Raw genomic sequence first — 14090 nt, forward strand, 5'->3', positions numbered from 1 at the left:
TTACACTTCCTTTGGTAGAGACTTATCTCCACGCCACCACCTTAACCGCCTTCCTTAGCTACCCTTATAGTCTTAATATATCTAAAGAACCCTTTGGGACTTTCCTTAATCTTTCACAGCTTCTCTTTGCCCTCCTGATTTCCTTCTTGTGTATTCTTAATTTTTTTATAGTTATCAAGAGATTCATTTATCCCCAACCTCCTACACCTGATGTATGCCTTATACACCTCAATATCTCTCATCAGCCGTGGTTCTCAAAACTTGCTAGTTTGACTCTTCACCCTAACAAGAGCATGTTGTTCCTGGGCTTTTGATACCACACTCTTAAAAGCCTCCCGCTAGCCATTTGTTTCTTTCCCTCCAGACAGGCTTCCCCAATTGACATCTGCTAGATCCTTTCCTAGTTCCCCCAAAATTAGCCCTGCTTCATTTTATCTTGTACTCGAGGCTGGGAATGAGAGAGGATGCTATTGCTGGTTCTTATCCTGCCAGTGTATTGGTATATTTCATTGCTTTGATTCACCTACTATAGGTTTTTGGTACCAAGTTTCAGAAGCATACAGGAGGACAAGAAACAGAAAACAGAAACAAGCTATTTGGTGCTTGGGGTCTGCCACCCAAAAAAAGACTCATTTATTCAAACACTCTGGTCTCTATTGGTTAACAAGGATCACTGTGGTGCATTAGATAACAAATTCTGTGCCAGGGTTGACCCTCTTCTCAGACAGCCAAAGGTGGATTGACAACAATGGTAAATTTCATCACTGATAATTGTTTTATTTTTGCTGAGGTGAGACTCCAAAGATATGGAAAGTGGAGCAAATTTTCTTGTCTCCTGTCATGGATCTTTAATGTTGGACAGAAGTATAATGCAGCAGGTACAGATTGGTGGAGGGCCTTTATTTGATTCATGATGGTGCAGACTCAAACTACGCGACATCTTCTCCTGTCTTTCTCACTACATTGTTGAACCTTTCCTCCAACAAGTCTCCTGCTTGAGTTGAACGTATCTGCAGTATTTATGATAAATTGTTCAATCTTTATCAGGTCTACTCCAGAAGTGCAAAGCTGGTACAGGAAAAGGAAGACTATTTTCATATGCAGGCATACTCAGAGGCTGAATTCCAAGTCACTGTAAACTTGTTATGGAAGTATATCTGAACACCACCAAGGCATACACTGTATCATATATATGTTTTGTATTGAATATTTACATAACTGTTTTGTACTTTTTATATCATGGTTTATCCCCAGTGTGTGCATCATGTTGACACACAAATACGCCTGCTTCTTAATGTCTTTTTGCTTCACTTTGAGTCACGCTGATGACAAGGGCGCTGGCTTGCTTTGTGGACTAACTCTGAATTGCTTTGATTTCAGGTCTGCTCTGTTGCATTATCAACAATCATTTGGAAAACAAAGGCAGAGCAAGTGAGTTGCAATTTGTAAAAAAGACTCTATTTATTTGTACATGGATCATAGAACCATTGCATCATACAGCATGGAAACAGACCCCCTGGTCCAGCTGGTCCTTTCCACTAAAGATGCCCATTTAATCTAGTCCTTTTGTACACGCTTGGGAACGTAACTCTCTAAACTTTTGTTATCCATATACTTGTCCAACTGTCTTTTAAAAGTTGCTATTGTACCCACCCAACCAATTCCCTGATAGCTTGTCCCATACATACATCAGCATCTGTGTTTAAAAAAAAAAAAGTTCCTCAAGTCCCTATTAAGTATTTCCCCTTCAGCTTCCACCTACACCTACTAGGTTGGGTTTTTCATTAACCCAGCCTTGGGAAACCAACTTGAGTGCACATGGCCTATCTATAACCCTCATGGTTGGACCAGAGGAAATCTGTGGAACGAAGGCTGAAATTTGATTGGAGTGGACCAAACGTGACAGGTTTAGTGAGGAGAAAGAGAGGGAAGGTGCTGGTACTGGCATGTGTTCAGAAGGATAGATGTCCAGTCTGGGTGAGGGTCAGTGTGGGTGAGGTTTTGGCTGCTAGTTGAGGATGAGTGGTCAGTGAGTTTTGGGTGGGTGGGCAATTGGAACTGTAGTCAGTGAGTTTTGGTGGGTGGACAGTGCAAATTGTGGTGAAAGAGTTTGGAGTGGGTGATCATTGGAAGTTAGGTCAGGTGAGGCCATAGTCAGAAGGTTGACAATGAATGGTCTTTGGTCACTGCAGTCAGTGAGTTGGGCTGCCAGTGTCAGTGGTGGCTGTGGTCAGTGAGTTAGGCAGTGGGTGGCAAGTGGAAAATGTGGTCAGTGACTAGGACAGTGGGAGGTCATTGGGTACTGTGATCAGTTTCTTGGACAGTTAGTTCAGTGGATTCTGTTGCTAGTCAGATGGGCAGGGTGGGTAAGTGGATGTTGTGGTCAGTGAGTTGGACAATGCGTGATTATTGGAGGCTGTGCTTTGTTAGTTGGGCATTGTGTGGTCAGTGGAGGCTGTGCTCAGTGAGCTGGGTGGTTTGTGTTCAGTAGAGGCTGTGGTCAGTGAGTTGGACAGTGGGAGACCAGTGGAGTTTATTGTCAGTGAGTTGTACAGTGTGTGGTCAATGAGATGAGTAGTAGGTGGTCAGGGTGTTGGGATGACTATGGACAGTGGAAGGCGTGGTCAGCATTAGTTGGTGAGTGGTCAGAAGAGTGTGTGGTCATTGAGTTGGGCAGTGGGAAGTCAGTGGAGCTGTGGTCTGTAATGTGGGCAGTATGTGGGTCGCGCTGCTTATGGTCAAAAGGTTGGGTAGTGGGTTGTTAGTGATTTGGGCAGTGGAAGATCAGTGAGTTGGACAGTTGATGATCAGTAGGTTGTACAGTGGATGGTCAGTGAGTTGTACAGTGGGAGTTCAGTGCATTGTGCAGTAGATGTTCAGTGAGTTGTACAGTGGGTTGTCAGTGAGTTGTACAGTGGGTTGTCGGTGAGTTGTACAGTGGGTGTTCAGTGAGTTGTACAGTGGGTGTTCAGTGAGTTGTACAGTGGGTGTAGAGTGAGTTGTACAGTGGGAGTTCTGTGAGTTGTATAGTGGGAGTTCAGTGCGTTGTACTGTGGGTGTTCAGTGAGTTGTACAGCAGGTGTTCAGTGAGTTGTACAGTGGGTGGTCAGTGAATTCAGCACTTTGAGTTGGGCTGTGGAATGTCAGTGAGTTGGACAGTGGGTAGTCATTAAGTTGGGCAGTGTGTGGTTCGTGGTGCTTGTGGGCAGTAGGTGGTCAGTGAGTTGGACAGTGGGTAGTCAGTGAGTTGGGCAGTGGGTGGTCAGTGAGTTGGGCAGTGGGTGGTCAGTGATTTGGGCAGTGGGTGGTCAGTGATTTGGGCAGTGGGTGGTCAGTGAGTTGGGCAGTGGGTAGTCAGTGAGTTGGGCAGTGGGTGGTCAGTGAGTTGGGCAGTGGGTGGTCAGTGAGTTGGGCAGTGGGTAGTCAGTGAGTTGGGCAGTGGGTAGTCAGTGAGTTGGGCAGTGGGTGGTCAGTGAATTGGGCAGTGGGTAGTCAGTGAGTTGGGCAGTGGGTGGTCAGTGAGTTGGGCAGTGGGTGGTCAGTGAGTTGGTCAGCGGGTGGTCAGTGAGTTGGGCAGTGGGTGGTCAGTGAGTTAGGCAGTGGAAGGTCAGTGAGTTGGACAGTGGGAGGTCAGTGAGTTGGAGAGTGGGAAGACAGTGCAGTGAATTGGGCAGTAGTTGGTCATTGATTTGGACAGTGGGTGGTCAGTGACTGGACAGTGGGTGGTCAGTGGAGCCTATGGTCCGAGAGTTGGGTAGTGGGAGGTCAGTGAGATGAACAGTGTGATGACAGTGAGTTGCACAGTGTTTGGTTAGTGGATGCTGTAGTAAGTGAGGTGATAATTGGTTGGTCGGTGGCTGAGGCAGTGTGTGGTCAGTGGAGGAAACGGTTCCTTAGTTTGGCAGTCGGTAGTCAGTGGTGATTGTGGTCTGTGAGTTGAGCTGTGCATGGTCAGTGGAGGCTCTGGACAGTGACTTTGTCTGTTGTTGGTGACGTTCTTGGTCAATGAGTTGGGAAATGGGTGGTCTGTGAGATGAGAAGTAGGTGGTCAGAGGATGATGTGGTGGGTGAGCTGGACAGTGGGTGGTCAGAGGAGGTTGTGGTCAGTGAGCTGTGCAGTGAGTGAAGAGTGGAGGCTGTTGTCAATGAGTTGTGCTGTGGGTATTCAGTGGATGCTGTGGTCAATGAGTTGGGTAGTGGCTGGTTAGTAGAGGCTGTGGTTAGAGACTTGGGTAGTGGGTGGTCAATGGTGGTTGTAGTCATTGAGCTAGGCTTTGGGTGGTCATTGAGTTGGGCAGTGGGAGGTTATTGGATGCCTCTGTCGGGGAGTTGGACAGTGGCGTTCAGTGGATTCTGTTGTCATTGAGTTGTGCTTGGGTGGCTGGTGGATGCTATGGTCAGTGAAATGAGCAGCTGGTAGTCAGTGGATGCTGAGGTCAATGAGTTGAGGTAGTCAGTGGAAGTTGAGGTCAGTGATTTAGGTCAGGGGATGCGATGGTCAGATTGTTGAGCAGTGGGTAGTCAGTTGTACCCAGTCAACTGCCCAGTGACTGGGCAGTGGGTGCTCAAAGGAGGCTGTGGTTAGAGTTGGGCCTTAGGTGGTCAGTGGAGGTTGTGGTCAATGAGTTGGACAGCGTGAGTGTGGACATTTAGTTGGGCAGTGAGTGAACAGCAGTGGTTGGTCGATGTAGGCTGTAGTCAGTGAGTTGAGCAGTTGATAATCAGTGGATTCTGTGGCTAATGAGCTGTGCAGTGGATGGTCAGTTGATGCTGTGTCAGTGAGTGGTCACCAGTGGTTATGGTCAGTGACTTAGGCAGCAGGTGGTCAAAGTTATTTAGGATGTGGAAACTATAGAAAGGGTGCAGAGGAGATTTACAAGGATGTTGCCTGGATTGGGGAGCAAGCGTTATGAGAATAGGTTGAGTGAACTCCGCCTTTTTTCCTTGGAGCGGCGGAGGATGAGAGGTGACCTGATAGAGGTGTATAAAATGATTAGAGGCATTGATTGTGTGGATAGTCAGAGGCTTTTTCCCAGGGCTGAAATGGCTAACATGAGAGGGCACAGTTTTAAAGTGCTTGGAAGTAGGTACAGCGGAGATGTCAGGGTTAAGTTTTATATGCAGAGAACAGTGAGTGCGTGGAATGGTGGTGAAGGCAGATACAATAGGGTCTTTTAAGAGACCCCTGGATAGGCACATAGAGCTTAGAAAAATAGAGGGCTAAGGGTAACCCTAGGTAATTTCTAAAGTAAGTACATGTTCGGCACAGCATTGTGGGCCAAAAGGCCTGTATTGTGCCATAGGTTTTTTATGTTTCTATGTACTTGCCGTTAGTGAGTTGGGAAGAGGGTGGTCAGTGAAGGTTGTGCTCAGTGAGTTGGTGTTCAGTGGATTCTGTAGCTAATCAGCTGATGGTAAATAGATGCTGTTGTCAGTGAATTGGGCAGTCGATTGTCAATGGCATTTATGGTCAGATAGCTGGGCAGTGTGTGGTCGGTGTGAAGTGTGATCTTTGAGTTGGGCAGTGTGTGATCAGTGACTTGGGCAGGGGGTGGTTTTAGGATGTTGTGGTCAGTGAGTTCTGCAGTTGGATGTTCAGTGAATGCTGTGACTAACGAGCTGGGCTGTGAGTGGTCAGTGACCTGAGTAGTGGCTGGTCGGTATAAGGTCAATGAGTTAGGCGGTGGGTGGTAAGTTGATGTTGACATAAGTGAGTTGGGGATTGGTTGGTCAGTGGACACTCTAACTGATTATCTGAACTGATTTTATTTCTCTCTAAGGTGCGGAAACATCTGGATTTTGTTGCAGATCATCTGTAAGTCTTTAGTTTTTAATGTAAATTGCAAGCAAAAATCAGTCTGATGTTAGAAAAAGGACAACTTTACAAACAAACATCACAGTCTACAGAGCACAGGCTCAAGACTGCTGGCTGCTGGCTCAAGAGATGTGATTTGCAAAGTGAAGTGACCATGAGACTTTGGGGTAATGGCCTAGATGCTGCTTAGCCTGCTGAGTTCCTCCAGCATTTTGTGTGTGTTACCTTGATTTCCAGCACCTTCAGATTTTCTCTTGAGAATGGCAAAAAGGCAGGGCAAGAGAAAGAAGGAGTAGAATTATTCCTCAAACTTTGGTTTCTGCAACAGGTGACTCATTCTTCTGCAACTTGTTGCTATGTTCTTATAGTTCTTAAGAACTGTACCTGTGTTTGAAAACTTGTAGTTTAAAAAACTTTTGTAATTCAGAAGTCTTTTATAAATCAGAAATCCTCTGTGAGTTTGAAATGTGTGTTATGAACTATTTGTCTAAATATAAACATGTTAAAGCTATTTTGTTAGTTGAACAACTCTCCTTCTGGGTTGGAACAGGGAGCCCACCACTCAAACAATGAGTATTGGCTGTTAGACCTCACAGAGATTAATGGCTTTGTGCCCAAGGTTACAGACCATGCAAAAGATAGGAAGAGGGGCAGATAATGTTGAGGAAACAGGGAGTCTGCAGAAGATCTTAGACAGATTGGGAGAATGGGCAAAGAAGTGGCAAATTGAATACAGTGTAGGGAAGTGTATGGTCATGCACTTTGGTAAGAGGATTAAAGACATTGACTATTTCCTAAACAGGAAGAAAATTCAGAAATCAGAGACTGAGTTGATAGTAAGGCAGGCAAATGCAATGTTAGCTCTCACTTCGATAGGACGAGAATATAAAGGCAAAGATGTAATGTTGAGGCTTTATAAAGCAATGTACTTGGAGTATTATGAGCAGTTTTGGGCCCTTTGTTTAGGAAATGATGTGCTGGCATTGGCAAGGGTCCAGATAAGATTCATGAGAATAATTCTAGTAATGAATGAATTCACCTATGAGGAGCACTTGAAGGCCCTGGTTCTGTACTTGCTAGAGTTTAGAAGAATAAGGGGGATCTCATTAAAAGCTATCAAATATTGAAAGGTCTAGATAGAGTGGATGTGGGGAGGATGTTTCGTAGAGTGGGACCAGAGGGCCCAGCCTCAGAATAGAGAACAGAGATAAGGAGAAATTTCTTTAGACAGAGGGTAGTGGAATATGTGGAATTCATTTCCACAGATGGTTGTGGAGGCCAAGTTATTGGGTATATTTAAAGTAGAGAGTGATAGGTTCTTGATCAGTAATGGTGTCAAAGGTTACATGGAGAAGGCAGAAGAATGGGGTTGAGAGGAATACTAAATTGTGTATGTGGATATTCGACAAGATCCTGCACAGGATGCTGATCAAGAAAGTTCAGTCACTCAGCATTCAAGATGAAGTAGTAAATTGGATTAGGCATTGGCTTTATGGAAGAAGACAGAGAGTGGTCATAGATGGTTGCCTCTCTGACTGGAGGGTTATGACTAGTGGTGAGCCACAGGGATTGATGTTGGGTTCTTTGTTGTTTGTCATCTATAGCAATGATATGGATGACAATGTAGTTAACTGGATCAGCAAATCTGTGGATGACACCAAGGTGTAGTGGACAGTGAAGAAGGGTTTCATGGCTTGCATGAGCTGGAACAATGGGTTGAAAAATGACAAATGGAATTTAATGCGGACAAGTGCTAAGTTTTGCACTTCAGTAGGACTAAACAAGGTAGGTCTTACACAGCGAATGATAGGGCACTGAGGAATGTGGTAGAACAAAGGGATCTGGGAATACCGATACATAGCTTGTTGAAAGTGGCATCACAGGGAGATAAGGTTTAAGGAAAACTTTTGGCACATTAGCCTTCATTAATTAATATACATTTTGAGTGCAGAAGATAGGATGTTATGTTGAAGTTATATAAAATGTTGGTAAGGCCTAATTTGGAGTATTGTGTGCAGTTTTGGTCACCTACCTACAGGAAAGATATAAGCAAGGTTGAAAGAGTGCAGAGAAATTTTTACAAGGATGTTGCTGGGTCGGAGAACCTGAACTATAAAGAAAGATGAGTAGGTTAAGGCTGTATTCTTTTGAATGTAGAAGATTGAGAGGAGATTTGATAGAGGTATACAAAATTATGAAGGGTATAGATAGCATAAGTGTGAACAGGCTTTTTCTACAGAGGTTGAGTGGAACCACAACCTGAGGTCATAGATTGAGGGTGAAAGGTGAGGAGTTTAAGGGGGAACATGAGGGGAAACTTCTTCACTCAGAGGACTGTGAGAGTGTGGAATGAGCTTCCAGCACAAGTGGCCCATGTGACCTCAGTTTCAACATTTAAGAGAAGTTTGGAGATGTACATGGATAGTATGGATATGAGTACTATGGTCCTGGTGCAGGTCATTGGGAATAAGCAATTTAAATAGTTTTCAGAATGGATTAGATGGACTGAAGGGTGTGTTCCTCTATGATTTTTAAAATTAGACATAATGGAATGGTGGAGAAGACTTAGAAACATAGAAACATAGAAAATAGGTGCAGGAGTAGGCCATTCAGCCCTTCGAGCCTGCACCGCCATTTATTATGATCATAGCTGATCATCCAACTCAGAACACCGCCCCAGCCTTCCCTCCATACCCCCTGACCCCCGTAGCCACAAGGGCCATATCTAACTCCCTCTTAAATATAGACAATGAACTGGCGTCAACTGTTTCCTATGGCAGAGAATTCCACAGATTCACCACTCTCTGTGTGAAGAAGTTTTTCCTAATCTCGGTCCTAAAAGGCTTCCCCTTTATCCTCAAACTGTGACCCCTCGTTCTGGACTTCCCCAACATCGGGAACAATCTTCCTGCATCTAGCCTGTCCAATCCCTTTAGGATTTTATACGTTTCAATCAGATCCCCCCTCAATCTTCTAAATTCCAACGAGTAGAAGCCCAGTTCATCCAGTCTTTCTTCATATGAAAGTCCTGCCATCCCAGGAATCAATGTAGTGAACCTTCTTTGTACTCCCTCTATGGCAAGGATGTCTTTCCTCAGATTAGGAGACCAAAACTGCACACAATACTCCAGGTGTGGTCTCACCAAGGCCTTGTACAACTGCAGTAGTACCTCTCTGCTCCTGTACTCGAATCCTCTCGCTATAAATGCCAGCATACCATTCGCCTTTTTCACCGCCTGCTGTACCTGCATGCCCACTTTCAATGACTGGTGTATAATGACACCCAGGTCTCGTTGCACCTCCCCTTTTCCTAATCGGCCACCATTCAGATAATAATCTGTTTTCCTATTTTTGCCACCAAAGTGGATAACTTCACACTTATCCACATTAAATTGCATCTGCCATGAATTTGCCCACTCACCCAACCTATCCAAGTCACCCTGCATCCTCTTAGCATCCTCCTCACAGCTAACAGTGCCACCCAGCTTCGTGTCATCCGCAAAGTTGGAGATGCTGCATTTAATTCCCTCATCCAAGTCATTAATATATATTGTAAACAACTGGGGTCCCAGCACTGAACCCTGCGGTACCCCACTAGTCACCGCCTGCCATTCTGAAAAGGTCCTTTTTATTCCCACTCTTTGCTTCCTGTCTGCTAACCAACTCTCCACCCACCTTACCCCCAATACCGTGTGCTTTAAGTTTGCACACTAATCTCCTGTGTGGGACCTTGTCAAAAGCCTTCTGAAAATCCAAATATACCACATCCACTGGTTCTCCCCTATCCACTCTACTAGTTACATCCTCAAAAAATTCTATGAGATTCGTCAGACATGATTTTCCTTTCACAAATCCATGCTGACTTTGTCCGATCATTTCACCGCTTTCCAAATGTGCTGTTATCACATCCTTGATAACTGACTCCAGCAGTTTCCCCACCACCGACGTTAGGCTAACCGGTCTATAATTCCCCGGTTTCTCTCTCCCTCCTTTTTTAAAAAGTGGAGTTACATTAGCCACCCTCCAATCCTCAGGAACTAGTCCAGAATCTAACGAGTTTTGAAAAATTATCACTAATGCATCCACTATTTCTTGGGCTACTTCCTTAAGCACCCTGGGATACAGACCATCTGGCTTGATGGGCTTAATGGCCTAATTCTGCTTCCAAGTCTTAAAGTCAAAGTCTACACAAGGAAGTAAATTAGTTTTGAAGACTAGGCTAATACAGTATAGCCTCCTTATAGTGAGGGTACCTATAGATACTTATATCCCATAATGCTTAGAATCTTCTTTTGAACTTAGGGCTTTGCAGACAGTGAACCCAGTACCATCAGAATATGCCATTGCTAGTGCATGTCAGGAGATCTGAGTGTATGGCAGCACTAACACTAACACAGAGAACAGCGTGTGAGAATAGCTGACAAACTTTAAAATGAACCTACGGATTGTTTTCATTAAATTAATGAAATTTCATTGATGTCTTTTGTCTTAACAGGATAGTAATCAATGTTTGACGTATTGTACAGCTTTTGTCAATAATTCAGGTAAAAATTCACAAATCTTTATTACCAGTGATGTACTGTTGACAGATCATTATAGGGTTAAGATTTACAGGGAGAAGCCGGAAGAATTTAGTTAAAAAAAATCACCGATGATTCTCTGGGCTAAGTGGCCTAACTCTGCTCTTATAGCTGATAAGGTGTATTGAAGGATGAGTCCAGAAACATGCAGCTCCGTGTATCTGTAAAATAGTGAAGAGACTGCATGCACGACTTTTCATTTGGAAAAGGAAGGCTGAGGATTGAATTAATACTGTAGAGGTTTTTAACATCATGAAATGTTAGGAGGAGAGAATGGGAAAGAGTGGCACAACTCCAAATTCAAGTTTGTTGATGACACCACCGTCATTGGCTAAATTAAAGGTGGTGGCGAATCAAGATATGGGAGGGAGATAAATAATCTGGCTGAGTGGTGCCATAGCAATAACCTCTTACTCAATGTCAGCAAGACCAAGGAGCTGATTATTGACTACAGGAAGAGGAAACCAGAAGTCCATGAGCTAGTCCTCATCGGAGGATTAAAGGTGGAGAGATTCAGCAACTTTGTTCCTCAATATTATTTCTGTCCTGGCTCAGCACTTAAGTGCAATTATGAAGAAAGCATAACAGCGCCCTTCTTCCTCAGAAGAATGTGAAGATTCAGCATGACATCTAAAATGTTGACAAATTTCTACAGATATGCATGTATATTGACTGGCTGCATCATAGCCTGATATGGAAACACTAATGCCCCCGAACAGAAAATTCTACAAAGATAATGAATACATCACGGGTAAAGCCCTGCCCACCACAGACCACATCTACACAAAACATTGTCATAGGAAGGCAGCATTCATCATTAGGGACCCCCACCATCCAAGTCATGATTTCTCCTTGCTGCTGCCATCAGGAAGAAGGTACTGGAGACTCAGGACTCACAGCACCAGATTCAGTAACAGTTATTACCCCTCTACTATCAGGCTCTTGAATCAAAAGAGATAACTTCACTCAACTTCACTTGCTCCATCACTGAACTGTTCCCACAATCTATGGACTCACTTTCAAGGACTCTTCATCCCATGTTCAATCTTTATTGCTTTTTCTTTCTTTCTTTTTGTATTTGATCAGTTTGTTTTCTTTTGCACACTGACTGAACTCCCAAGTATAATTATTATTCTGTTATGAATTTGTTTAGTATGCTCACAAGAAAGTGAATCTCAGGATTATATATGTTGACATATATGTACTTTGATGATAAAGTCTATTTAAATTTTGAACTTTGAACTTACTTGTTGCGAAAATCATTACTGAACATCATTCACTTTCAAGCCTAACAATGAAATCAAACAGGGAATGAAGGAACTTCTTCAGCAAGAAAGTGATATGAGTGTGGGAGAGGTGGAAGAGAATAATATAGTATTTAGGTAGAGGCTGGACAAGGACACTAAAGTGGTGGGGAGTGAAATGAGGGTGAAATTAGATTAGATTAGATTATGAAGACACGCAGTCCTCTTTTATTATCATTTAGTAATGCATGCATTAAGAAATGATACAGTATTTGAGAAATATTGGGAGACTTAGAGAACAAAAGACTAGCGGAGGCATGAGGAGGGACATAAACATCCATATGAGCTGAATGGCCTGTTTCTGTGCTACATATCCATTGTCATCCAATTTTTCGACATTTTTCTATCATCCATGTGCCCATCTAAGAATCTTTTAAATGTTCCAAATGTTTCTGCCTCGACCACAACATTGTGTGTATGTAATTTTTATGGGATTTGTGTATCTGTAGGGGGTAGTGTATATCTATGTTGTATGTACGTATACATATACTAATGGCCCCATTAATGATTATATGGTGACAATTGTATTTCAGTTTATTCTAATATTACTGAAGTAAACATCACACGCACTGGAAAAGTGATTATTCCACTGAACATGAGCACTTTGGAAATGCAGCTGAATGAGAATGAATGGAGCAAAGGTAAGAGTGTGTTATGCATTGGGCACTAAACTTTCTCATTGACATTTTCAATCTCTTTCCACTGGGAATTCTGTGGTGTCACAACAGCTAATTTTCATTTGATCAGAGGAATGGGAAATAGATGATATGAATGGAAGAAATAATTTTTGGGAAGGCTGGGAAATCACATGGAGAAGGGGTTGGAACCCAGAAGATGATAAACTCAAAAGATTCTGCAGATGCTGGAAATCCAGAACAGTACACCTAAAATGTTGGGGGAACTCAGCAGGTCAGGCAGTATCAATGGAAATGAATGAACAGCTGATGTTTCAGACTGAGACCCTTCATCGGGATTGATGGCAAGTTTTGGCCTGAAATATCACTCTTTATTGCCCTCCATAGATGCTTGCTGACCTACTAAGTTCCTCCTGCATTTTGTGTGTATTGCTCATGGAAAATTCATTTCAGGACAATCACTCAGAATGAGAAAACAAGGACATACAGAGATGATCATTCTGTAAGTCTCCCCTGCATTGTGGACAGGCCCTTTAATAAGCTTAAGACATGCTGCAGGATGATGGTCCATGGTTATGTAAATTGCATGCAGAAGGTAAAGATGGTGAAGAGATGCTAGTCATGTTTGTAGGCTGATGCTTTGCAATGCATACTTGTCATACATGTGTCGGAGCACACTGGTATTCTTACATTCTGTTGACATATATCATGAAAGTGATTGGATTTCTAATAAAATTAGATAGTGTGCTGCATAAAATATTGAGGTATACCTAGCATTTCACAAGGAAGTTAGTTCCATGCTTTGATGTTCTGAAGGGAAATCTGAACCACATTGGGATGAATGATTCTTATTAGGCAGCAAACTCAGGATGTTTCCCTTTCAAGCATCACGTTGAGTGGAGTAGAGCATCCTGTTTTTTGTCTTCACATCATTCCTTATGCCAAGTGCTGTGGTGTGATAAAGAGGAAGAGGTATAACACGTATGGCCATAGAGATTTCCACTATTAAGAAGTATTGTAATTAAATATATTATGCTTCCATTTCTAGACTTGCCCACAGTATCTTTGTTCCATTCCATTTATCTGTGAAGGAAAAGGTAATTTTGGTCCAGCTGCCTCTTGCCCTTTGGATCCTTGAAGATAAGCACCATGCTGATTGGATGGATGGTTCTTATAACCTATTGACAAACCAAAGTGTTGCCTACTGGAATCCATACGCCACACCCTAGAGGCTTTGCAATGGGTCAAATTACACAAAGGCTTACATTAAAGAGATAATGTCAGAAAATGTTCTTCAACCTCTCGTACAACATGACACTTGACAGCATCCAGGCAATTGGGACTTATTTGGGTATGCAACATGGTCAGCATGGACAAGTTGGTCCAAAGGGCTGGCTTCCGTACCATTTACTCTATGTCCTTATCTATGAGCATGGAATATAGGCTCGTACACCATGATGTGTAATCAAATCTCTTCTGAATGCACATGATCCAGTAAGATCCTCCGTTGATCAAGGCTGACCACAGACATTATGTCCTGGTTGTGTATGTGATATGCAAGCCAGTACGCAAACTAGGGATATGGAGAGCAAGTTGTTGCTCATGCAGCAGAATCCCACTCTCCACGTAGATGAAGAATCCAAAGGAATGGCAGAGACTGATCCAGACTGGCATCAGTGGCATTGCAGGAATTGCCAGTCAGAGTTCAATTCAATGTAGGACTGCCTTTGGGACTCCAGCTCCAGATTTTTCTTTG

General features: G+C 43.3%; 1 protein-coding gene across 1 annotated transcript in view; it reads left to right on the forward strand.

The window, feature by feature from the left end:
- Positions 1–1381: 1381 nt before the first annotated feature.
- LOC140191089 (uncharacterized) overlaps positions 1382–14090 on the forward strand; it is a 48564-nt gene continuing 35855 nt past the window's right edge. The window contains exons 1-4 of the mRNA XM_072248165.1: positions 1382–1431; positions 5781–5815; positions 10311–10359; positions 12233–12340. Coding sequence (XP_072104266.1) covers positions 12295–12340 — 46 coding nt within the window. The 5' untranslated portion in view covers positions 1382–1431; positions 5781–5815; positions 10311–10359; positions 12233–12294. The remainder of the gene's footprint in view (positions 1432–5780; positions 5816–10310; positions 10360–12232; positions 12341–14090) is intronic.

This window comes from Mobula birostris, chromosome 32 (assembly GCF_030028105.1).
Source record: "Mobula birostris isolate sMobBir1 chromosome 32, sMobBir1.hap1, whole genome shotgun sequence".
Taxonomy (NCBI): Eukaryota; Metazoa; Chordata; class Chondrichthyes; order Myliobatiformes; family Myliobatidae; genus Mobula; species Mobula birostris.